At 48.0% G+C, this 24,816-nt stretch overlaps 1 protein-coding gene across 5 annotated transcripts in view; it reads right to left on the bottom strand.

Moving 5' to 3' along the window:
• The window catches only part of LOC122386475 (putative uncharacterized protein DDB_G0277255), a 51,440-nt gene extending 28,347 nt beyond the window's left edge, over positions 1-23,093 (bottom strand). Inside the window, exons 1-3 of one of the 5 annotated variants that reach the window (XM_043375704.1) lie at positions 22,551-22,876; positions 17,155-17,272; positions 5,477-5,560 (exon numbers count right to left, since the gene is read on the bottom strand). In XM_043375704.1, coding sequence (XP_043231639.1) covers positions 5,477-5,560; positions 17,155-17,272; positions 22,551-22,597 — 249 coding nt within the window. In that variant the 5' untranslated portion in view covers positions 22,598-22,876. Of the gene's footprint in view, positions 1-5,476; positions 5,802-17,154; positions 17,273-22,550 lie in introns of those variants that run through there. The other 4 variants (XM_043375703.1, XM_043375706.1, XM_043375705.1 and 1 more) reach the window with 4 other exon arrangements.
• Between the last annotated feature and the right edge of the window lie 1,723 nt (positions 23,094-24,816).

A 24,816-nucleotide genomic window follows, 5' to 3' on the forward strand; every position in this document is an offset into this window, starting at 1 on the left:
TTGCTTGGGTGAGGTCAAATTAGGGTTAAGGCGTTGACCTCAGGTCAGAGCCACTCAGGTCACGGAGCTGGTCCAAAGGAATAATATTAGCCGTTTTCACGACGGACTATCCGGCGAGTGCACCTAATTTGACCAAATCTGCACCTAATTTGTATTTGTATTTGTATTTATTCAGTTTATTGCCAACAGGACAGATTCCCAATGATAGGCAAAGTCGAGTAGATAAAACACAAAGTCGAGTAGATAAAACACAAATCTCTTTTACAGCAAATATCTTTATTTTATGAATCTATTTCAGTGTTTTAATCGATGGTACTCTCTGATAATATGACAAAGCAGGCACATAAGCAATTAGTGCAACCCTAGCTGATAGCTACTGAGAGACACACTGAACCTAATTTGACCAAATCTGCACCTAATCTGCACCGGATGTGCACCAAATGTGTACCAGATGGCCGTCGTGAAAACGGCTATTGCAAATCATTCGATTCGGCAGGTTTTCTGAGTCCATACATGGCTTCCTTGACTCGCTAGCTCAATCTGATCAGGAGATGTTGAAGAAAATACATCTGGCTTTACCAAAGGCTACACACTGAATGTTTCAAGGAGTGCATGAATCACGATTTCATGTATACTTGAAGTAGTTTTAGGTCAGTTTCGGCGCTAAAATATGATAATAACAGTTCCCCATTGGCTTATAATGGTGAGGTCACGTAAGCGGCCTGAACTCATGTAATCGATGCTAGTTGCTAGTTCTGATGATCGTTACAAGGTATTATGTTTGCTTTTCAAACGATTTTATGTCCATTTAATAGCTTCTGTGTTTTTGACTGGTAATCGTTACAATAGCAGAAATTTGGATATCACTAGCTTTAAGGAAGAGAAACTTCTTACCATAACGGTTAAAACATTCAGGATTGAGCAATCGGATTGAACTTCAGCCAGCGGAGCCAGAAATAGTGTTCGGATGCGCAACATTCTGATTCAGCTCCGTGCTCAGCAACAAGCGCAGCAAGTTTGCACACATCCGTTGGAAGATCCTCTTAGCACAGCAGACAATCAGCCCCGCGATGGCTTACGAAATATTAGCCGTGACTATGACATGTAATGAACCACACCTAAAATCAACGCAAAGTTTCTTGGATTCGCCAAGAAACAACCGAGACAGCAGGTTCCCTGGTCGAATACCCGAGTCACCTTTACCCGTTTCATTGTCGTTCTGCGATCAGACGCCTGCTATCTCGATAGCGTTTTAGTGCACATTTGTATGAATGGTCGAAAAGTAAGAATCGGTGGCAGGAGAATGGGAGCGGCGAGCGCATTAAGAAAATCAGCAGCGGAGGTCCGTCTATGTAGGAAAATTAATCAGGGCCACATCTAAAAAAGGTTGTCAGACACTCAATACGGAAAGAGCGACCGCGAAAAAAAACGACTGTTCATCAGTTTCGAGGCTTCTAGATTTTCATTGTCCATAGCGGTACCAAAATACCTAACGGTACCCTCCATTAAAGGGACTATCCCACCTTCTAAAATGTTGTTAAAACCAGTTAAATTGTGCCCGACTTTATAGATTGGATGACCAGGAACACGGTTCTGGCATTTATTTTTCATTAAACATCTTAGGCTTCCCATATTCCAAACACAAACTTTCAAATATGTGACGTCACAGCCCAAAATTACCTCCTTCCCCAGGCCACATTACTGTCATAGAGCTGATTCTTTTTACTCTGTAGGCACCACAACAAAGTTCAGACCAAGTTTTAAGCGATTTTTCAACGAACAAACCCATTTAAATCAGAATGACTCAACGAGGTGACGTCACACTAACGGTCGCTCCATGTTGAAGATAGGGCCTTGTACAAGGCCCATTTTCAAATGAAGGGAACGAATTTCTTCAACACCAAGAGGCCGCGGGGGTTGCAACCTAGATAGACAGTGGTTTCTGAACCTCGCCGCAAACTTGGCTATCTCAACTCAAACCCCATGTTAAGGGTGGGATAGTCCCTTTAAAGGGATCAGATATTTAAAAATAAATAAATAAATAATCAGATATTTGCGCATTGTCCCTTTTATTACCTATTGCCAGTGAATCCGACACTGGCTCCAGGTGTATGGGACTCCTGAGAGGCGCTCGCTATTCCATAGATGCTCAAGTGTTTGATACTTTGGAGTCTGAGACAAAAAGAAATAGACTAGCATTGAAGCAGAATTGTTTCGAGCATTAAAATGTACCTATAAACTTGAGGCCACAACTCGATGAAGTCCTTATTCCTCCTCCCCATCATATAATGTCTAGTAATACATAACGTTATTTCACATACCTACATTAACTCTCTAAGGGATTGGTTTCAGCATATTAGTTTGTCAACGTAAATAATAGCAAGGTGCTTATATTCAGGTGCCTGTGCTCAGAACACAACGGACAAAGCAACACAAAATCCGATGAATAGAAAATGAGCTACGGATTGTGGCGTATCTCTCAAAGATTCTGTAGTGTCTCGCTTCGCTGGGATTTCGCTGCGTCGCCGATACTTGTCGGAGAGTGCCGTGCGTGCACGTAGGTAAGCAAGGGATATGCGTTGAGATACTTCACTTTGGTCATGTATCTCAGAGATAAGCACTAGAAAGTTAAAAAAAAAATCAAGAAGTAATTTGAGAAAGGTGAAAGTATAGTCATAACAAGAATGGCCGCTGACGAGATTAAGGCCACGCGGTGCTGGGGAGGGGGGTTACGCCTCTCCCCTCAGGTTTTTCGCGAATAACTCAAAAGGGCGGCGCCCAGCGCTGCCGTTTTTGGCACACCTGTTTATGCATCTTGTCTGCACATGATCTGAAAATATCAGACCCAGTTCATTCAAGGGAGCCTCTTATAGCTTACACGTTTCAACTTACTGGATTCGAGATAGCGACCAATTTGTTTGATATCTTTACCTATAGACCATAAACAGGAACACAAACAGCGCAAGAATAGCGCGGTGACACTGGATCCTGACGGTACGTCAGTGGGACAACATACTGTGTCTAAAAACTACTAGATTGCAGCGAATAAGGGAAGTTAGGAAGGGAAACATTGCTTCATCTATAGGGAAGAGAAGTCATATTGCGTCACCTTAACCCTCGCCGGCACAGGCCATTTTGCGTCCTTCGACGGCACAAGGGGGGGGGGAGTTGGTACGACCCCCCTCCTCACGTTCGGCCCCTGATCGAGCTAGAGCTTCGCGGAAAAAACGAGCGTGTTGCCCGCCACGAGAGGAAGCCGATGATACCCAATTTTAAGGTCCTAGGTCATCGGGTGACCTTCCAGGTCAGGTCAATGACCCGAAAACCGGGAAAATCGGGACCTGGGCTGTTAGAAAGTCGTAAAGTGTGGCTGTTATGTGGTTTTCCGGGGTGCTGATCACGAATATCGTGTTAGTTTTGATCAGAGATGATGTCTTTAAGCATTTAGACCAGGTCGGGTCAGGTCAGGTCAGGTCAACCGGTAGGGGTTGTGACGGGTATTCGTAGTACGTGTCAACCGCCTCTGACAGCTTCGTAACATGTTACGAAGGCACCAAAACTACTTCGTAAATGTTCAAATGGTTGCTAAATTCGAATTCAGCTCCAAAAACTAGCCTAGAAACATTTAAAACTCGAAAAAGTGAGCCGAGGTCACCCGAGGTCACCAAAGGTCAATGACCTGACCTGACCTTCAAGTGACCTTGACACCCACCCTAATGTATGGGAGCAACATCAAATCACATGTTTGAACGTTTGAAACCACGAAAAGCTTGCAAACGCGCGGCTGATGCGAGCCGACATACGCCGAATCGCGATTCCGGCCAAATATGGTCTCGGAAAAGAGGTCACAAGTCAAAGGTCATTTGGGTCAGGGTCATGAAATTTTCAGGGTAGGTGTAAAATTGATCAATGCGAGGGTACTGAAAGTTTCGTCATGATCGGCCGCTTTTTACGCGAGTTATTCGCGAAAAACCTTAGGGGGGGTTGCATCAACCCCCCCCCCCTGTGCCGGCGAGGGTTAAGGAATAAGGATATCGGCCTATTGCGGCTAAGTTGACCAGCTGTCATGTTTGATGAAATCTCAAATTGTACCTTAGTTCTTTTGGCATCAAATAGCAACTCCCAATTTGTATCACATCCAGAAAAATTAACAAGAGAAAAGTTTTCCGACACACCTGCAAATGGCGCATTTACGGACATTTGCCTCCCATCCACCCCCCCCCCCCCATCAAAAAACGCCCATGCCTCTCATGTTAAAGCGACCTATTTAAAACAACGGTTTGCCGCCTAACTAAGTAGCTTATTTGAACGTCTCAGCCCATTAACCATTTATGCTGTGAAGGCTAAGGTAATGGTAAGTTAAGCGCTCTATTGATCAAAGTGCTCAATAAACTATGTCCCAACCACCAGATGCTGTTTCTTTGGGTTGAAGAATAGGGCGCAAATAGGGTGGACGCAATTACGAATGGAACACATTTTTCATGAGCTTGAAATATGGCGGCAACAGCGAAGCCACAGTGGTGAGAAGCTTTAAAAGCTGCCATTAAACGAACTTAAGAATGATAATTAGTTGAATCACTATCTTTAAGAATAACCATGACAATAGCAAAGGTCGAAAATCGAAATGCGTAAAATAATAGAGAAAATCACACAAAAATGGTCTGCGAGAAAGCTGAGACACCTCACCTGCCCCCGTGGACCGGAAGAAGAGCGAGTTATTGGTGGTGAAGTAACACCTTCGGATATTCGTTGGAATCGAATTTTGGGCAGGAGGAAAGTGTGGCGCATTTAAGAGGCGCAATATGACTTTTCTCCCCTACATTTAACAGAGGTCTATGCATCAAGCTACCAAGTATAGTGCTATTCAATTCTTCAGGTTTTATGCATGTGCCATGTCTTGAACAAAACTCAAGTTGCATTTCATAATCGCAATCACTCGTAATTCACTTGTTATTTAAATCATTTTTGCTCATAATGGTTGCCTTATTTTACAATCCTCATGCAATTTGTGGCAGCGCCAGAGCTATTCAAGATGTTGTAGAATCAAAAACGTTTAAACCACAATGAAGCAAACTTCCTAGTTGTTTTACTATGAAAACAAATAATTGCATTTTGCAAACGGCTGAGATTCTACATACCTACTCCAATTTATACATGGGATTCATCCTTTTAGAAGTTGATTCTTAGCTTTGTAGGCCGCTCTCTCAGCTCTGCTTGAAAGTCCTCTCAGTTTTGACGAAACATTCTCCCGCCTCAGAGAGACGACCTCTCAAAACTGGAGGAACGCTTTCGCAGTCCTATGATGGTGACCTTTAAGCTCAAGAGTACCTAAGTTTTATCAACTCTGGATCAGCCACTGCTGACTCCATAGCGAGTTTCACTTCATATCACTTTGCGTGTATATATGGAGCATAAGATTGTATAAAATAAATGCACACATGTTCTGTCAGTGAGCAGCGGCTCCACTGGCACTCACCCGTGCGCTGTAGAACGGAGGTCCGGGAGCCTCACGCGGCTCGGTTAGCCGCCCCCCGGGACCGCCGTCAAAGCCCGCCTGCAGCTGCCAAGCACACCACCACACCGGCCAGGTCATGTGCGTTGGTTATCCCGCCGGCCTTTTCGCCGCTGGTGTCGCCGCCGTGCCCATTTTCGCAGCACTGACCGACGACCGTCGCCGCCGTCGAACGTCGACGCACCGCACGTGGACTGCGCGCGCGCGAGCGTCACCGACGCCGCCGCCGCCGCCGCCGCCCCCGCCGCCCCGTCGAGATAGTGCGCCGGTCGGCGGCCGCGCCGCAAAACAGTCACGTTGTCGGCCACACATGAGTGGCGCCGCGGCCCGGCGGTCGGCTGAGTGATCAGGTGCGGCACCTGATCACTCGGTCACGTGACCGACCCGGCCCGCGCCGCGCCGGGGCGCCCAGCTGACCGCGCCGTCCAAAGGACGGCTGACACCTCCCTCTGCCGCCCATCGGAAATGGGCTCGACTGATGTCTTGATGGCATGTCAGCATCTCTTCTCGTCATGGGGATTGCAACAGGAGCATTTTAAATTGCAAATGAGCGCACCCAAAGGTCCACATCCGTTCCACGGAAAGTCCAATAAGCCTCAAAGCAGGTGCAGGCAGCCTCAATGCCCCACGATGCGTGTGGGTGTCAGACTTGAGGATAAATTCGCGCAAATACAGCATCAAATATTGCCAGAGTGCATTCAGAAGGCTTGACGCATGGCGGTCAAGGGCTGAGTGTCCGTTGGTGGGAGAGCTGCGTCTCGCCCGTGCCCCACCATCCGGGTCCCACCGCCCGCATCCGTCCCACCGTCCGCGTCGGGGAGCATTCATTCTGGCCAGGGTTCATAATGTCCAGGGTACGCTATGCCCAGTGTCAAAATGGCCAGTGCCTTGAATGGGCCAGAGTTCATAATGTCCAGGGATTGCATGGTCCAAATGTGGCCAACTGGCTGCAGATAGGGTATATTCAAAGAGGCCAGGGTTCATAATGTCCAGGGCACGATGTGTCCAGCGTTCAAAATGGCCAGGGTTCATAATGTCCAGGGCACGATGTGTCCAGTATTCGAAATGGCCAGGGTTCATAATGTCCAGGGCACGATGTGTCCAGTGTTCAAAATGGCCAGTGCCTTGAATGGACCAGAGTTCATAATGTCCAGGGATTACATAGTCACTGAAAGTGACGTCATTATGTAAAAAACACGGAATCAGCTCAATGCAAAGCAGTGCAGTGCCGAAGGCAATGCCTTAGGAGAGATTACAGGCAATAGTAAATCAAATATTTTTAGGTTAAGTGGTTATGTATCTGGCTTCAGGCCGAAGGCCTGAAGCCTGATGCATAACCACTTAACCTAAAAATATTTGATTTACTATTGCTTGCAATCTATTCATGCGAGAAACTATTTCCTTATCCCTGGTAGGCAAACATCATTACCTCAGGTTAGGTTAAGTTAGGTTAGGTTAGGTTAGGTTAGGTTAGGTTAGGTTAGGTTAGGTTAGGTTAGGTTAGGTTAGGTTAGGTTAGGTTAGGTTAGGTTAGGTTAGGTTAGGTTAGGTTAGGTTAGGTTAGGTTAGGTTAGGTTAGGTTAGGTTTGGTTGGGTTGGGTTGGGTTGACTATGTAATCCCTGGACACTATAAACTCTGGCCCATTCAAGGCACTGGCCATTTTGAACACTGGACATATCGTGCCCTGGACATTATGAACCCTGGCCATTTCGAACACTGGACACATCGTGCCCTGGACATTATGAACCCTGGCCATTTTGAACACTGGACACATCGTGCCCTGGACATTATGAACCCTGGCCTCTTTGAATTTACCCTATCTGCAGCCAGTTGGCCACTTTTGGACCATGTAATCCCTGGACAATGTGAACACTGGCCAATTCAAGGCACTGGCCAATTCGAGCACTGGACACATTGTGCCCTGGACATTATGAACCCTGGCCTAAATAATACGCACCCTCCGCGTCCCACCGCCGGTGCCCCGCCCGCGTCCCAACGCCCACATCCGTCCCACCGTTCGCGTCCCACCGCCGGTGTCCCGCCGCGTCCGTCCCATCGTCCGCGTCCCACCGCACCCCGCCCCGTCCGTCCCACCGTCCGCGTCCCACCGCCGGTGCCCCGCCCCGTCCGTCGGCCGTAGAGGCGGATAAACAGGGCCGGCCGCCGGTCCAGGATCGGCCGCCGCAGGGAGGCACCGGTTCTGACGTCACACGAAAATATCAGTCGGCTGGTTGTGGCACTGCCCCCTGCCGGCGCGACTGTGCTGCCACCTAGCTAAGCCTAGTCAGCCTAGGACGGGACGGTTTTACTTTTTCTCGTCGAGTGGGACAGCTTGCGACGACACTCGGTCGACATAGCTGTGCTGCAACATACCCCAGGTTCGGAGTCTCTCGGACAGCCAATCCTGTTCCATAACCACAGCTAAGTCCCCGCTGACCTTAACCAGGATTGGCCGGACGACGTTGAATCTTCGTAGTTCGAGAGACACCGAACCCGCGGATAGTCTGTCGAAGCCTTGGCGGCTGAAGAAAGGCTAGACATATCTCACTTGATTTTGGCGTGGCCAGCCTCACTTCTGTAGTTTTGCTTCACAGCATTCCACGTCATATTGAGTTTCCGGTTGCGTAGTACACGACCACGTTCAGAAACTTGATGTCTTTTAGATACATCACGCAATGACAAACTTTTGGCAGCATTTACATTTGTTGCCTGCATATTTTTTTGAGGAAAAATCACTATCGCAGTAGTACAATCAAGACATACCACAAAGGATCAGAGCTAAAGCAGCATTATTAATCAAAAGTGTATTGCATTGATCACCAGCATGTTCGTAAAATAAAATACATCACGAATAAAGATGACAACCAAGCCGGACCAGGACACTTATGACAAACATGAACGCTAAAGTGGCAACACAAATGAAAGAGAGAAGATGAATCTGCCCTTCGCAATCGTTAACCTAAAATAAAACTTCAAATATACAACAGACTTCTGTGCATTAAAAGAACATGAATATACTCGCTTTGTCGTCGACACATAATGGGAACATCCTGCCGGCCCAGCCAAACAGCGCGCCCGCCTTCGAGTAGGAAATGGCAGCGGCCGCAGAAGTGGCCAACAGATACATTGTTCGTCACGCCACCTGCACTGAAACGTACCAGCTATTTAATCGTGAAATGTAGCTAGCAGGGATGCGGAGCCGGAGCCGGAGTCGGAGCCGGAGCCGCCGGAGCCGGCATATTTTGCCCGGAGCCGGAGCCGGAGCCGGAGCCGTGAAACAATATAGCCCGGAGCCGGAGCCGGAGCCGGAGCCGCCAAAAAAAGGGGCGACTCCGGCTCCCTTTTTATTTTTTGAAGAGGAAAAAATTGACCTAGTTCGGTTTGACAGTACAAGGCAGTAAAACATATGGTAAGTAGGTACGGCCCTCCAGGTATTAAGTGGTTGGTTGCCAACATCACAATAAGCGATTTGCATTGATGAATACGTCCAATGGCTGTTGAAAACCATTGCCGAAGTGTGTGCACGAACCCTCTTCGCATTTCTATTGAGTCATATTACAGGTGTGTCTCTGTCATTCAAAGTTATTACACCAAAAGCACATAGGCTAACCAACCACTCTTTTGCTGGAGGGCCGTACGTCATGGGCCATCAAGTGAATGAAAAAAGCCGAATATCCCCAGTATCCCACAGTACGCAATCAACTTCCTGTCTGCTCCTCCCCCCCCCCCCCCCCACGTCTACTGCATCCCCAGAACATGAGTACCGGTCATCAGGTGACGGCCATTGTTTTGAAGCCAGTGCAGTGGACTGCGACTCCCAGCACCGTCTCTTCCCACGCCACCCCCCCCCCCCCCCCACCCCCCACCCCAATACAGCCGAGACGAATGTCAGCTTACGATGGTTCAGTGAACTCCGATTCGCGGCGACTGCGTTTCCAATGTCATCGCTTCCTAGTCCTTTGTTCTGCCAGTTCTCTCCGAGGTGCGTTTGCGCGGGGACGCGGTGAGTCGGTCATGGCAAAGAGTAACGCGTATAACCAATCCAATTTTGCTTCCACCCGTATTTAATTGATTGCATAGGGGATGTATTTACATACGTACTGAGTCGGAGCCGGAGCCGCCGGAGCCGGAGCCGCCGGAGCCGGACCATTTTACTCGGAGCCGGAGCCGGAGCCGGAGCCGCCATAACATTTCACCCGGAGCCGGAGCCGGAGTCGGAGCCGATTTTTTTCTCCGGAGTCGGAGCCGGAGCCGGAGCCGTCTGAAATTTCCACGGCTCCGCATCCCTGGTAGCTAGCCATCCAAAAATGTTGCACTACACCAGCACTACCGCACAGTTAGCAGATAGGTACGGACCGCAGGTCCTGGTCTCTGTCTCTTCCGAGTACGGTCTCCGGACCGGTCACCAGCGCCACCATCTCCGCGCGGTAGCTATAGCACAACTCTCCGGCCGGGGCCCGCAGTTCCTCGACCTCTTCGTCCAGCCAGACCAGCACGACTCCCGCCCAGCGCCTGAAGACTCCGGCCTCCACAGATCCGTCCGTCCAAAGCCGGACAGCACACAGGGGCAGGAACGCGAGGTGCAGCGTAGCCACGCTTTCCCTTTCCGCCGCCGTGGCCCCAGCCCGGATCGGGCACACGTCCAACCGGAAGGTGACGCCAGCCGTCTGTTGCCACGGTGGGATTCTCGCTCTCGCCCAGGCCTGGCGGCCTCGCAATCTCCAGCCTCGGACCGAAGGCAGGCGCGCCGGTGCCGAGGCCTCGGCGGTCGCGCGCAGGGGGTCCCCTGATGGCAGACCCAGCGCCCTCCCCAGCAGCCTGGCAGCCAGCGTCCAGCTTCTCTCCTCCATCGGAGAAAGTCGGGCTTCCGCCATTAGTGCGTGGCACGGTATTGAGCGCGGACACAGGTGATGATGCGGCCGCCTCCCGCAGTCCTCGCTCCAGGAGATTCACGTGCGAGGGGGCGGCCGCCGGCAGCCACGCGACGGCAGCGTGTTCGAGCGTCCCTCGGACGTAACCGATTGACCACCGTACTAAGGGCACCCTCGTCCAGGCCCCAGCTATTCAACCAGGTCGACGGCGCCGTAGCCGTCAGAACCTGGTGATCACTCGAGCCACGCCATAGAGCTCACGCCTCAAAGCGGTTGGCTCTCCGGTCCTCGGCATCCGGCATCCGCAGTGATTTGGCGTAGTCAGGGCACGCGAGATGCTGGCCTCAGTCATAACCGGAAAGCCTGTAAAAAAACAATATGTGATTGACAAATGGAAATATATTGTATGCATAGAGTTGAGAAATCATGACGCACACTGCATTGTGACAGTAGATAGTTTAGTGTGATTGGCAGAGGAGGGACTTATTGTAATAAAACAATAAACAATTGAGGCATTTATTTGATTTTGTAGGTAGCTACCTACCCTTCTCATATGAATCTGGATGATTTGTACCATAAAGAAAAAGAAAACATAGGCGGCCTAGGATCGGGAAGGGGATGTCCCCACTTTTCAGTTATGCTAAAAATAAAATATTTATTTTTCATTTAATTTCAAAACTAACAGCAAGAAATTGTTCGGCAAGGTGAGATAAGCACGAAACTGCAAAGAATTTGTTCATAGGGGTATTGGGGTTCCCACAAAGTGACATTGAAGTTCTCTGCCCCCCTCCCCCCACACTTTACGTGAGGTTCCTGCGCCCATGGAAAAAAACACATTGCATTATGTGCAGCAACACTTAACCCTTGCACTTAGAGAGGGCCACAAAGCCCACTATAAAGCCCACAAGACACCACCTGAAATCAAAGCATGACAAATGATAGCATGTAGGCACCTGACCTACTATAACCTACTGAACCAAACATACCCCATATATCAATATGCATGTGTAGATAAAGTATGAATGGTAGGTTAATACCAAGGCTGTTTAGTAGGTTGTAGGCATGCTGAAAGGATGAAAGATGGGTATTTGTTCAAAAAATATCTGATCTACAGTTCATATGAATATGCAACATGGGGTCCAGACTAAAAAAAATACCCGTTAAGCCGAATATGTCCGGCGTAGTGGCGGGATTGCGCCGAAAATTTAAGCGCACGTCCGGCGTAACTTCGCATGCGCCGAATTCAACGCATGGCGGCGGACGAATTTTTCGGTGCAGGGCGGTCGCATAATTTTTTGGCGAAAACAGTCACCGAATTTATGCGGTACGCTGGTCAATCTAGCAGCAGATTCGCCCCGTGGGCAGCTCTGGAGAGGTTGCGGGACGAGACGTCCCCGCCCCGGTCGTCGCGTGCTCGAACTGGCGAGCCGCCCTGAGTCTACTCAGCGGAGGAACGGCCGCCCAGGTGAGGCCTCAACCTTCGGCGTAGAGATAGGCATGGAAAACCTTGTTGAACGTCGCCAAGCGTCGTTAAGCAATAGCAGTGGGTTCCCGCCCACTGCAGTATCGAGGGGAATGAGAGCGTGGACGATCTGGCAAAACTAGCGGCCGCCCTGCCCTCAAACGCCCGATCGCTGACCAGGGCGGTTCATTGTGCGGCCTCGCATCAGTGGCGCGACAACTGCTCAGAATCACTATTCAAGCCACTCCTCGGGAGCACGCCGCCGCTCCCTCTCCCCGGAGAGGACCGAGAGGATGCCATTTCGGTGCACCAGATGAGGGCGGGCCACCGGGGCAGCTCGCTCCAATACGGCACCGAATCGGCTGTCTCCACCCCGCCGCGTGTCAGCAGTGCCCAGACAAGCGGTGCCCAGCGGCGCTCTGCACCGTGAGCCGAGAAGAGGCTGATGTGCCGGAGCACGTGCTGCTCCGCTGCCGCCTGCCGGGCCCTCGCTGGCTCCCACCGAGGTATTGGGTTTACGTGGAAATAGAAACCAATTCAGACGCTCAAACATGGGATAGTGCACAAAGCCCCGAAACACTCTGCCTGGTTGATATAGCCTTGATCAGTATATGTGCACATGTGCTTTATATGAAAAGGGCTTAATTTTCGCACAAATAGGCACCTAATTTTTGGCGCAAATCACTCAGAAATTTCGGCGCAAAATCGCTTGCGCCGAATTTCGGCGCAAGATAGTCTCACGGGCAACCGGCATAGTGTATGGATGTTTCCAGTCTGGCATGGGGTTAGGTAAGGTTTGATTTTTGTTTTGTATTTGTATCACATGTAAATATCATATCTGGATTCAGGATGTCAAATAGTGCAAGAATGTACAAAATGTATGCCTGAAAAGTGAATCACTCTTTCTGAACATTTACTAAAAGTGGTAGTTTAGTACGCAAAGGTTAGGTTAGGGTAGATGATGTTTTTTATCTTCACCATAGTTTATCTACACAGTAACCGAGAAACCCTCGTCAAGACATAGCAATAGGTAGGCATGGCAAATCATCAAAAAGTTAATATTTTTCTGCTCATCAGCATTTGACCAAAATAAGGGTTCTAGCATGTCTGGTTATTTCAGGTTATGTTAGGTTATATGAAGGTGAGGTTAAAAATTTAACAAGCTCCAAGACATATATATGGGCTTCACCTGAGATTAATATTGAGCTAGGGGTCTGGGTACCCACCTTCCTGTCAGGCCATGATACCTACTTGACACACCATCCTGCTATCTGAGGCGGCCCAGGAACCAGCTCAAGCAATTACAATGAAAGTCAACAGTCGTGCAGGCATTACACCACTCCTCATTAAAATATATCAAGTAATTAGTTAATGACGATAATCCCGCCACCACAAATCTTATGAAACTCATCAACATTGACCTTTGATATTCCGAAAAGAAATATCCATAACACTGAACTCTATAATGATCCATAATGATTTAAAGCGAACGTGTTCTTACGCAGCTGTGACATAAGCTGCGCATACGAAAAACACCCGCTAGACCAATTGATGGCGAATAAACCTGTTGATGAAGAAATACTTGTCTCCCATTGGTCTGTGAACACAATCTGCAGGAAACGCAGCTTAAACTACAGTAAAATTTTGCAGGAAAATCTGCAGAAAAAAAAGAAAAATGCAATTTAAACATATTTAGCCAATGAGTCTGGCCAAGCTGTTGATATATTCCGATAGATATTGAGCACGATCAGTCATTTTGAAAGAATTACGGTCCGACTCTCTTTATTTTTAAAGCAATGACGCATAATATGATTATTGAAAAATTGACAAATATATTTTCTTGGAGGGAAAAGTGGGACTAGCGTTAAGTTAAAAATCAAAATTAATGCACTGATAGAGACCTCGCTTTCAAAAGTATATATCAGTGCATTTTCGCATCGAATCTCTCTCAATCATGAACAAACTTGGGCAAAAACAGCAAGATTGCCTGTTTTGTCAATTCACACATTTTCATATTTGGGGGCAATTTTAAAGTCGATGGCCAATGTTTTCAAAGCCAACATTTACACAGGAAAAAATACAGCTATTTTTCTTCCAAATTCATTCATTTGTAGAGTCCGACTCTCTCTTGCTTTCTCGCAGTTTCCGTTGTGCTCTGAGAGAAACGATCATGTGTATCATAAGCGTTTGGCTCACTTCAAGACGGCAGAATTTGCACTTGCATTTTCTGCTGTGTGGAAGACCATAGGGAGTCAGCTAATTTATGACAGAATGTGCTTAAAGAATGACTGGTGAATAATATCTTTTGTCAGTGCCTGACAAATATTTATATTTTAAATCACGCTCTTCAGCTGTCAAGTGAGCTCCAAATGGCCTAAATTGTCAGCTGTTTATCATCCTAGGTCAGCTCAAGGTCACAGACGTCAGCTGAAGAAAGTGGTGACCATTGGCCCCGTGTTGAGCGGACAAACCGGTGTTACCTAGTATTCTATGTACCGTGGGCCGCCGTCGGGCCGCGTCTGGCGGCCGTCTGTGACAGCTATCACGGCCGGACCGGCTGATCGCGGCGTGACATGGACGCGGCCGGCCCGAGTCGCGCGGAGGGAGCTCACAACAGGCCGGTCCATCACGGCCCCTCCCCAGCTGCCGCTGCAGTCAGGGCAGCGTGCACTCACAGTTTACCGCGCGCAATACAATGTAGAGCCTGTCCTTAAAGTGAAGTGCATCTTGGCATTTTGCGCTTGAAACATTAACCCGCGCACCGACGGGGGGGCGGATATCCGCCCCCCCCCCCCTGAGGTTTTTCGCGAATAGCGGGAAAACCGCGGCGCGTAGCGCCGCGAAATTTGGTATGACTATAACCTCATCAATTTTACACATGGTGTGCAAGTTTGAACTTCCTACCTTTTAAGGTCAGGTCACCAGGTCACTTTGAATGACCCAACCTCAAGTCACTTTTTTGCAACTTTGTCACCGTGCCAGAGCTACAGTAGATGTCGGAGGCCTTTGAAAGTCGCAGGATATTATGAGGTCATTAGTAGCTACAATTTGTATATCTCGGAATTTTGATATCGGTGACCTAAGGTCAGGTCAATTTCGCGACCTCCCCATTATAAGTCAATGGGGGAAAAATCAACTCCCTGTTTTTACCACTAAAACGGGTCGGAATGGCCCCATATACCATACATGACTTCATATACCATCAACCTTTACTACCTTAAGGTCTGTTTTGCTGTTGGGCAGCTGTGAGGTCATGTGACGTCATCAAAGGTCACCAAAGGTTTTTGGCCAATAACTCCGTACAGGAACAAGATACAGACGCGTGGATGGTCTCATTGTGTTCAGCTCGTCAAGACGCATCGAATGATATACATGATGACCTCGAGGTCACGTGACCTGAGGTCAACCTTTGACCTTGACCTTTCGAGGTCAACATATATATCATTCGATGCGGATTGACGAGAGGATCACGATGATGCCCTTAGTTCGTTCCTATCTTGACTAATTCGAAAGTTATTCGAGAAAAACTCTCCATATCTAGCGCCGCCATTTTGACTTTTTCGACCCCTGTGACGTCATCTTTGACCTGACCTGAAAATGACCTTAGTAAAACTTGTAGATCTTGGCCGTGCGTATCCGATGCCGTTTACCACTTGTCACTATCTTGCTTCGTTCTCGAGATCTCAGGGGGGAGCGGTTATCCGCCCCCCCCCCCCCCGTCGGTGCGAAGTTGGCGCAGACCTCCGTCGGTGCGCGGGTTAAATCGCGTTACAGATTTTTTCAGAGATGGAAATAAGTGAGTGCTGAGCATTTGGTCACTGAGGCAAACTCATGTTACAGGGTTTCCTCATTTATTTTAGAACTTCGACTGACGGGTTAACTAAAGCTCATCCGTTTAGAATCAGCTTTCTTTGCTGCAGCTCATTCATAACGCTGTGCTTCTTTTGAACGCACAAACATGTTATTTAAGTCACGTTAAGATACAGGGGCGCGAGAACTACTTTCAGACTGGGAGGCGCACCATAATAGAGATCAACCAAGGGTATCCCCAAATCTAGTTTTCTCACCGGTTTTAGGTCACTTATTTTTTATCCCTCGGCTTTTTCAATAAAAAAGAAAACATTTGCAAAAAAATGCGGTATTCCGTGTCAAAGTTGTGGGGCACCGTCCCCACGGCCCCAGAGTTGGGACAGAGGGCAAGCTGCCCCCACTGCCCCCCCCCCCCCGGCTCCCGCGCCTTTGTTAAGATATAGCATAAAAATAACAGATACCAAAACGGAGTTTGAAAGGTGTGTGTACATAAGTGAGTACCTACTGAGCATTGGGTCACGGAGGCAAACTCATGTTAAAGTGAAGTGAAGTGCATCTTGGCATTTTCCGCTTGAAACATAAAATCGCGTTACGACTGAGCTGATATCAATTTCCGAAAAGTGCAGGAACATATCCTCAATTAGGCGCCGCATCGCTTGAAGGCGGGTCGCAAAAAGAGCAAGAAAGCTTTGAAAAGAGGGTTTGGGTGATCACAACAGTCAATTGTGCGGACCGAACTGCCCAGAGGACAAGAGCGCACTAAGGACCTGGGTCAGCCAGTGACTGTCGCTGAGGTGGCGCTGCAGCAGGACTCGTGCCGCATTGTGCAGTCGTGCGTTGCTCGGCGCACCCAGCGCTTAGCGGAAAACACAATCCGGCCGCGGACTCCGTGTTATTAGTTCGGCATCAAAATACTCCAAACCAATCTCACGCTGGAATACCACCAAACACAAAGCGAAATGAGATCATACATTGCTGGGCATTAACAACTTCTGTTCGATTTAACTCAGACAGTTCGGCCTGCATTATCGCACTTTTGATGACGTAACACGGCCGGATCTGCACTGGAGCGATCGACTTTACGGACATATGTGCACCTAGGGAATGTTCAGCCATCACACTGGAGCGGTACGGCATAATGCCGCCTGCAGCTATATGTGGCAGATCGAGGCCTGCTCGTCCCCCACAAAATTGCATGCGCATGGGGAGACCGGTGATATTTGCAATTACGCCAAATGTGGCACGGAAATGACGAGCCATCCGTGCGTTCAGAGACCACAGATTGACTGCAGCCCCTAACCGCCTTACATGCATTAATGTTCAACTTTCTAGAAAGAATATGTTCGATGGGGCGGAGACCGGTATTCGTACTCACTGTTTAACATATCGATACGAGTGCGTGTTCCCAGCTTGCAAAATCTGCTCTTGAAATTGTATGACAATTGGAAAGTCATTCGATAACCCTTAAAATATCCATAAACTGGGGTGTGCTACTGACCTTGCATTGCGTGTAGCTGAGTTCGGCTTCTTGTCGACCGTCTCGAGACGGGGCGCGTTTCAGGCAAGGTGACGAATCGGTGACAGCACCCTCCTCGTCAATAACCCGGCTCGCGTACCTGACGAACACACATAGACTCAGATGAAATAAGCAATCCGCAGTGCGGCACAGTGTGACGGTAAAAAAAACTTCGTCTTTTTTCGATATTGAGATAGGTAACCCTTACTGAAAATGCGTAGCTGAAGATATTTTGAAAAGAGTTTAACACATAGGTACAATATTTATGCTGAACATATAGTTGGACCTAAAACACATGGAAAAATAATAATGGACCATAATGCAAAACACATGGAAAAATAATTATGGACCATAATGCATAGCACCGTGAAATGATAGCACATGAAAAAAATCAAGCAGCGGCGGCATTTATATAATTCGAGGATCGTGCCTTATTGCATTTACATAAACATAAACACAGCTTACAAATATTGACTTGACAATCAGGGGTTAATTTCCAAACCATTATACCGTCATAAGGGTAATAATTCATAAGGACCAATCAGTGCAGTGGTGACGCATGTAAGTACGGCGCAGCGGCAATGAGCGCCATACACTCGGACCATACCGGCAATAAAGCAAACACCGCCTTTGTTGTTCTCGCAAGCCTTATTATTTGTGCGATTGGTAAGTAGTTTAGTCAAAGCAGACCTCACAAGTGCGAAGATATACGCTTTCGTGTTTCTTTCCGTGCCACCGATCCTTTACTGTTCGTGTGGCGGCTACTTTATTGCGTAATGGTCAACACTAGACGATGAATGGCTGCCTGCGACTCCTCGAGCTGTGTACGCCGTATGCAACAGGATAGTTCATTATCTCACCGGGCTTTGTGCTGCCCGCCGCGCCTCGGACCATTAGTTCGACATTAATGGTTCCGGGACACCGTCCGCCACACCTAGATTGGTCGTATGTGTGTACCACAGCCCCAGAGTGGAGGCCATTTGCAGGCGATACTTTCAATAGAGCCACTATAGCTCCTGACCGCCAGAAATGAACCCCATCGTGTGACGCAGGACACATCACGTGCAGGACAAAGCACGAGTCCCTGAGAAGCCACCAGAACAACGCACAGCGCAGGCGTGGGCAGGGCAATCCTTGCAGTTCAGAGCCTGAAATCAACACCGGACTCTGCAGTCTGCACTGCCAGATACGCTGCAAACGTTGGAATGATATGCCCCTCCCTGCATGACTTCGTATGACTAACGGATTATATAATGGGGTTATGCAGTGTCCACAAAACATATTTTACATAACTTATTTTCAGAATGTGTGAAAATGTTTGATTTTATCATTTGGATAAAATTTTAGATATCACACATGCTTCTAGGTACACCATTCACATTAATTTCCAATAAAGATAACTTTTGCAATTCCATGATATCACGAGGATAATTGTCGTTAATATTATGCATTCAGCCTTGATCCTCGCACTTACAGGGGAAGTCAGATGGAGTCACCTGGGTTGATTTTTCATAAAAAGCACGCGTATAAGAGACTATAGTGACAAAACTTTCAGCAACCACATGATCATCAATTTGGCAATGTTTACCCTGATAATATAATGACCCCTCACGTCTGAAACAAATATTATTTGAGCAGTGACCTCTTTCTCAAGATAGCGTTAGACAAGAATTGTGATTCGAGCTATAACTCGAATCACAATAATTTTGTTAGCGCTCAGCACCCCAATGTTGGTAAGCTTCCAAACTTGTGACTAGAAGCATGCCAGCATGTCAAATAATGATGAACTATTTAGGCTATGGTGTGTACCAGCTTGTGAAATAATAGAAATGATCGACTATTAGCATGGTGGCTAATGGTGAACCCCACCCCATGTGGTAGGGGTAGGTTTCTAGGTTACCGGTTAGTGTGTTCAATATCATTAACGCTTTAAAACCTTGATTGATTAATTGAACAACTTCTTTTAATCTTTGCTAGTTTCGAGATAAACAACACATTTGGGAACCATCAACCACTCTTTAGCTCACTAGCATGTGTCGAAGCTAACAGTGGTGATAAATAAATAGCTACTAGCCTACTAAGAATAACCAGCGGGGCCCCTGCTGGTCGTTCTGACGTGACCTCGCCTGACCTCATCTCACCTACACATAATACACAAATTATCACATTTGAACAAAAAAAAAAAGAAGGCTAAATTCGAAATTGTATTCCCTAAACGTCTCGGAATGCCCTCACTACAAGAACATGTATAGCGTCTCGATCTCCTTGAGACTCGGGTGCATCACAGTTCAGATCGAGCCGATCTGACATCGAGGTCGACCCTTAAGTTTAGGAGAACCATACTTGACCTGAGCTCAAGGGTCAGCTGCTGACCTAGAAGGCTAGAACCATAAAATTGGACATCGATGGCTCCGACTAGTCACGAGAGACAGACTCCGTTTCTCAGCAAAGCCTCCAATTAGTTCAATCAAGGACCGAACGGCTGATGGATCCGTCCGGCGTCCCCTCTTGTATATTGGGATATATTGTAAAAAGACAAATACGGGCGATGGTTACAGCTAATAAAACAATGTAAATATAAACAAGGAATCATTCACAAAGCTTACAACTGCAGCAAAACTCAAAAATCTTTCTCAACAGTCCCGCTGTGGCATTCACCTTTGTAGCTGACATTCGGAAGCCGCTTTTTAAAAATTATCAAATCCACAGTTATCCAATACGTGACGTTAGTATCTCTATTCATAATCATATTGAAGATCTCTGAAGTGAAATTTTTACTTTGTATGTACTTTAAAAAAGCAGATTGGACAGAAAACTGATTTAGCTGATGGCAGTGATTATATGATAGCCGGTGAAGCTGATACTATAATAGCATACTGAGTACAGGCACAATCATCTCACGCGAAAAATTGATGCAGCAAGGGCCCAGTAACAGCAGCGATTTATTGTCAAATGACGAGTGTTGTTCAATGGAGCGTCGCGCTACACCGCAGTCAGAGACAAAGCCCGCGGCAGAGCTCCGCTTTCGGAGTGCTCCAGAACTGAAATGAACAGCCTGAGCCGCGCCCGTGACGCACTCGCACATACCAATGGATGTACATCGCCGGCAAGAGGGACGGGCGACGAGCTAGATATAACGCCGGGAGCCCCCCAGACAGAAGGGGAGATGTAATGGTCTTTCTTGGGTCACATATAACCCAACCAATAATTATAATTTGAGGGGTATAGAATAGCAGCGTAATTGCCAAGGTGGAGATGACCAGCTCAATAATGACTTCCGTAATTGTACAGTGACGTAGACCCTGGGCACAAAACCCGGAATGTTGTATAATATCGCGCAATAAAACGCCTTTTTTGGTGGTCAACTATAGCGCAGACGAACGCAGAACAGGTGAAGTTACCACGCGGACGCTACAGGGGCTTATTCACTTTTAACATTGGAAATGGGTGGAGAAAGCACCCTTGTTCTCCGTCGGCTAATTAGCTCTGGTTCGGAGCCATATGCGTCTGAAAATCATCGATAAATGACTTAATAGGGTAACTTGTCAGATACCTATTCCTGTACCAGATGGCATTTCTCTCCCCACAGGGAAATGCTGCATCTCTGATGCTTCGAGGGACTTTTTCCAGAGGAATCTCAGAGTTGTAGTTTTTCCAAGCCAGCAAGGGCCAAAGGCCTGCAAATGGTGGGGCATGTCCCCTTTGGGGGTAATGGAGCCCCTCGGCGGGGGGTAATGAGGGCCTCTGAGAAAGCCTCATCTTAGAATTAATGGCTCCCTTGATGTGACACTGACAGACATCACGACTGTTTGGTCCCCGGGTTCAAAGAATAAAGATAATTCCAGACTGAATGCTAACCTTCACCCGTCTATTGGCATTTTCACAGCAGCTAACGTAAAAGGGGAGGGGCCAATCGGGCCCCAGCCTCTCAGCCTCTGAACTGGAGCTTTGCGTTAAAAAAAAACGAGCGTGATACCCGTGACGATAGGAAGCCGCTGCTACCCAATTTTAAATTCCTTGGCCATTGGACGACTTTCAAGAGGTCAATGACAATTGTCGAGAAAATCGGGACCCGCTGTAACTTCTGGAATTGAGATTTTAGGGCCAACCATGATCTCAAGAAAGAACTAACAAGTCAACGGTTATTTGTGTTAAGGTCATTAAATGTTTAAGGGCAGGTAAAAAAAAAAGATCGGCTCGAGGGTACAATTTTGTCGTGATCCAACGTTTTTTACATAATAATATCCAAAATACCCAACGAGTCATGGAAAAGTATGGCATTTCAGTACACTTGGCTGTGTAGGCAATGGGGTCTGGTAGGTGGGGGCAATGGCCCTGCCTGGCGCCCGAAAAGGGGGCACAACCCCGGAGGACCTGCCGACCACTGCAATAGGGCCTTGCGTGGCGTTAATATACCTACCTAATGAGTAATACACCTACCTAATGATTTTTCCTGCTCGAGACGTTTCGTTTCAATCTCAGAATTAGCTGTCAAATCGCATGATTATGTTGACCAGCAGCCTGACCTAATCGGCTTTTAACTTTACCTTGACCAGAGGTCAACATCAAAAGATAGGTACACACCCGGACAAAAAAACATTGGACTTGTTTGGACGCAGGGCTATGGAGTATGGAGTCAGAGTCGGAGTCAGTAAGTCAGTCACCTCGGCATCGTCAACTCTGCCCAGAGCAGGAGTCAGATTTGGAGTCAACAAACTCTTGTCGACTCCAGTCCGAATCCAGAGTCGGAGTCAAGATTCCATGGCTCTAAGTCCTACCAGACGCCTGTTTGCTGGAAAACATTACGCACGTTGACACATTTTGTCGAGGCTTGAGCAAGGATCTATTTTTATCGATCGTTTTGAGGATGAAGTGCAGAAGACGGCGCACTGTAGACTGGCTGCTCACCCTTGCACGATTTTATTCCTATAGTCTGCAATAACTGCATATCAAAAAGCTTTACTTCACATTGAACAGCATGGCTGATGCCTGATCCTTCATGACTTGGTCCATTGCAATGATTAGTACTTAAGCATTTCTTTTGCAGACGGAACATCGCAAATATTCTAGACCACCAACGCTGCAAGAGATAAGTGAGGACATTTACTGTGGATTCTTCTCGATCGACAGAGGTAAAACACACCGTGACAAACACTCTACTCGTGTCAAGGAACGTTTGCTATCATTTGTTTCTTAACCTGTGACCGTTCAGGGGGATACTTTAAGCAGCAATGTTGGTTTTATTATGCAAATGTCGACCAGTACTCACTGCTCACTGTTCAATGATGCTCAAAGCTTATCCACGTGTGTGCAATGTGACGTGGCACGTGCGTGTGGTGTTAGAGCTGCGTGCGTAATGCGTATTGTGCGACACTCACTCGTCGGAAGACTGTCTCCAGTGCCACGCCTGGCTCCACTGTTCCATAGTCCTTCACTCTGTCATTGGGTCCACCCCAGTTCGGGATCACTCGTCTGCCGCTACCGCCCCTCGGCTCTGCACGCCGCCCACATCCAGCATCCATGCACCGCGCCGCAGTCTTCCGGCGCCGCTCCGCGCCGTCGCCCGCGATGCACGTTCACTGCTCACACCTCCGTCGGTCCACAGAGCCGTCGGTCGGCAGCTCTGTCTCGGCACGTCTCTGGGCGCACCCCGTCGGCCGGACCCGTTCCGGCATCCACCGGAACCCCGCCACCGAGCGCCACTGGCTGCCGGCGGCGGCGGCGGCCGCGCGCGGGCCGACACGTGAGCGGCCGCTGACGTCACATTGATCGGGCCGCAGTCACGTGTTGGGCGGCGAGACTCACGTGCGGCCGGCCGCCGCCGGCGCCCGCCGGCACCGCCGAGGTCAGGGCCGCGCCGACTGAGTCCCAGCGTGCGACCGACGACACTCGACGGGTGTCCTGGCGCCCGGCCGGTCTCAGCCCAGTCCTCGGACGACGCGCTGGTGCACCAGCGAAGAGGCTTAGAGCTAAAGACCTTGAGCTATCTACCATCTGGACTTGAGAAGTCTGCAGATGTAGGCTGTAAAGTGTGGGAGGTATAGAGCTTTGAAAGGCGAGTGGAGTATATAATTTTTGGAGATTGGGTAGTGGTCCCTAAGACGCCGATAGGTGATTATTCAACTGCGAAGTCGGAACCTCCATAACCCAATGGGGAGGATACGTGTTCTCCTTGACTTTCCCTGGCTATGCCGATGTGCAACCGTCACAAACATGTAAATGGATGCTGACGGAGCTTTATATAAAAAAAAACAGCTCTATTCTTCATTCAGGTTTTCAGTGCAGTTGACGCATACCATATTATGCACACAAAAAAATAGTCTTAAGTGTGCACCATGATTCACCTGTTAATCATATTCGCCCGCACATGCCATTTTCCCATCCTAGAACGCACATGAGGGGGTGCCACCCCCCCCCCGCGCGCCATTTCGTTCCTGTTGGAGATAGAGCTTAGCGGTAAAGACCAAAAAGATTCTTTGGGAAGAGACGAATCCAATGATACCCAGTTTTACCTTCTCAGGTCAGTCATTGACCTTCCAGGTCAGGTCAAACTAAACAATGTTGCTGTTTTGGGTCACCGTTGGATATCAAGTGCGCTGCTTATCATATACCGATGACGATGCCGTTTTCTGGTGCCAAGCCAGCTAGAACCTCTTTGTCACTCTACCCGACCATGTTTTTGCTGCTGAGGTCATTTCAGGTCAAGTTAGGTCAAGGTCAATTATATGTGTTTGTATGTTTGTGTGTGTCTGTGTGTATACTGATGTGTGCATCGATTGTTTATGTGTCCATATTACATGAAATCATGATCTGAGAAGCTTTTACCAAAAATGCAGTCAAAAAAACTTCACAAAAAGTAATTTTCGCTTGCCTAAAACGCAATTATCTTAGATGACCTAGGTTGACCTTGACCTTGACCTTGACATCTGTACATCGTCAAACAACATGTTCCATGATAGGTGGCAGGTTAGACTGGCAAAAAATGAAAAAAGGCCGAAATCAAGGTGTCAAAACTCAAAAGCTCACAAGGCCCATAGCCAACGCAAGATGTTGAGAATTGGCCATTTGGGTCATGACATGACCTGAAAAACAAGGTCATATCTCCGAAACCAAAAGCCACAGAAACTTGAAATTTTCAGTGGACATCAAGAAATGATAGAGGAGCAGCTACACGAAAAATCAGCCCTCTAGCTCTAAAACTGTTGAGTGCAGAGCAGAAAGACTACCTGGGGGTGGCAACCACCCCAACCACAACCACCCCTCATGTGCGGGCGAGGGTTAATGCAGGTAGGTAGCTGTAATTCGGAATAAGATCGCACTAAATTGCTTCAACTCACGCACTTAGGTATATGGAATCAGATGGACCTTCCTCCACGGTTTTCGTGAATAATTCTATTCCCAAGAAAGAAAAAAAAACGAGGCCGATTAAAGGATGAAAGTTTCAGTACCCTCGAGTTAACCAATTTTACATATTTATATCGTGAAAATTTCATGGCACTGACCTAAATGACCTTTGACCTGTGACCTGTTCCCCGAGACCGTGTCAGGCAGGAATCGCGATTCGTCGTATATGGGTGCGTTTCCAGACTTGTGATTAAAAACGTGCCAACATGTGTTTTTATGTTTCCCATGCATCATGGTGGG

This window comes from Amphibalanus amphitrite, unplaced genomic scaffold (genome assembly GCF_019059575.1).
Source record: "Amphibalanus amphitrite isolate SeventyFive unplaced genomic scaffold, NRLGWU_Aamphi_draft 000253F_arrow, whole genome shotgun sequence".
In the NCBI taxonomy this organism is placed as follows: domain Eukaryota; kingdom Metazoa; phylum Arthropoda; class Thecostraca; order Balanomorpha; family Balanidae; genus Amphibalanus; species Amphibalanus amphitrite.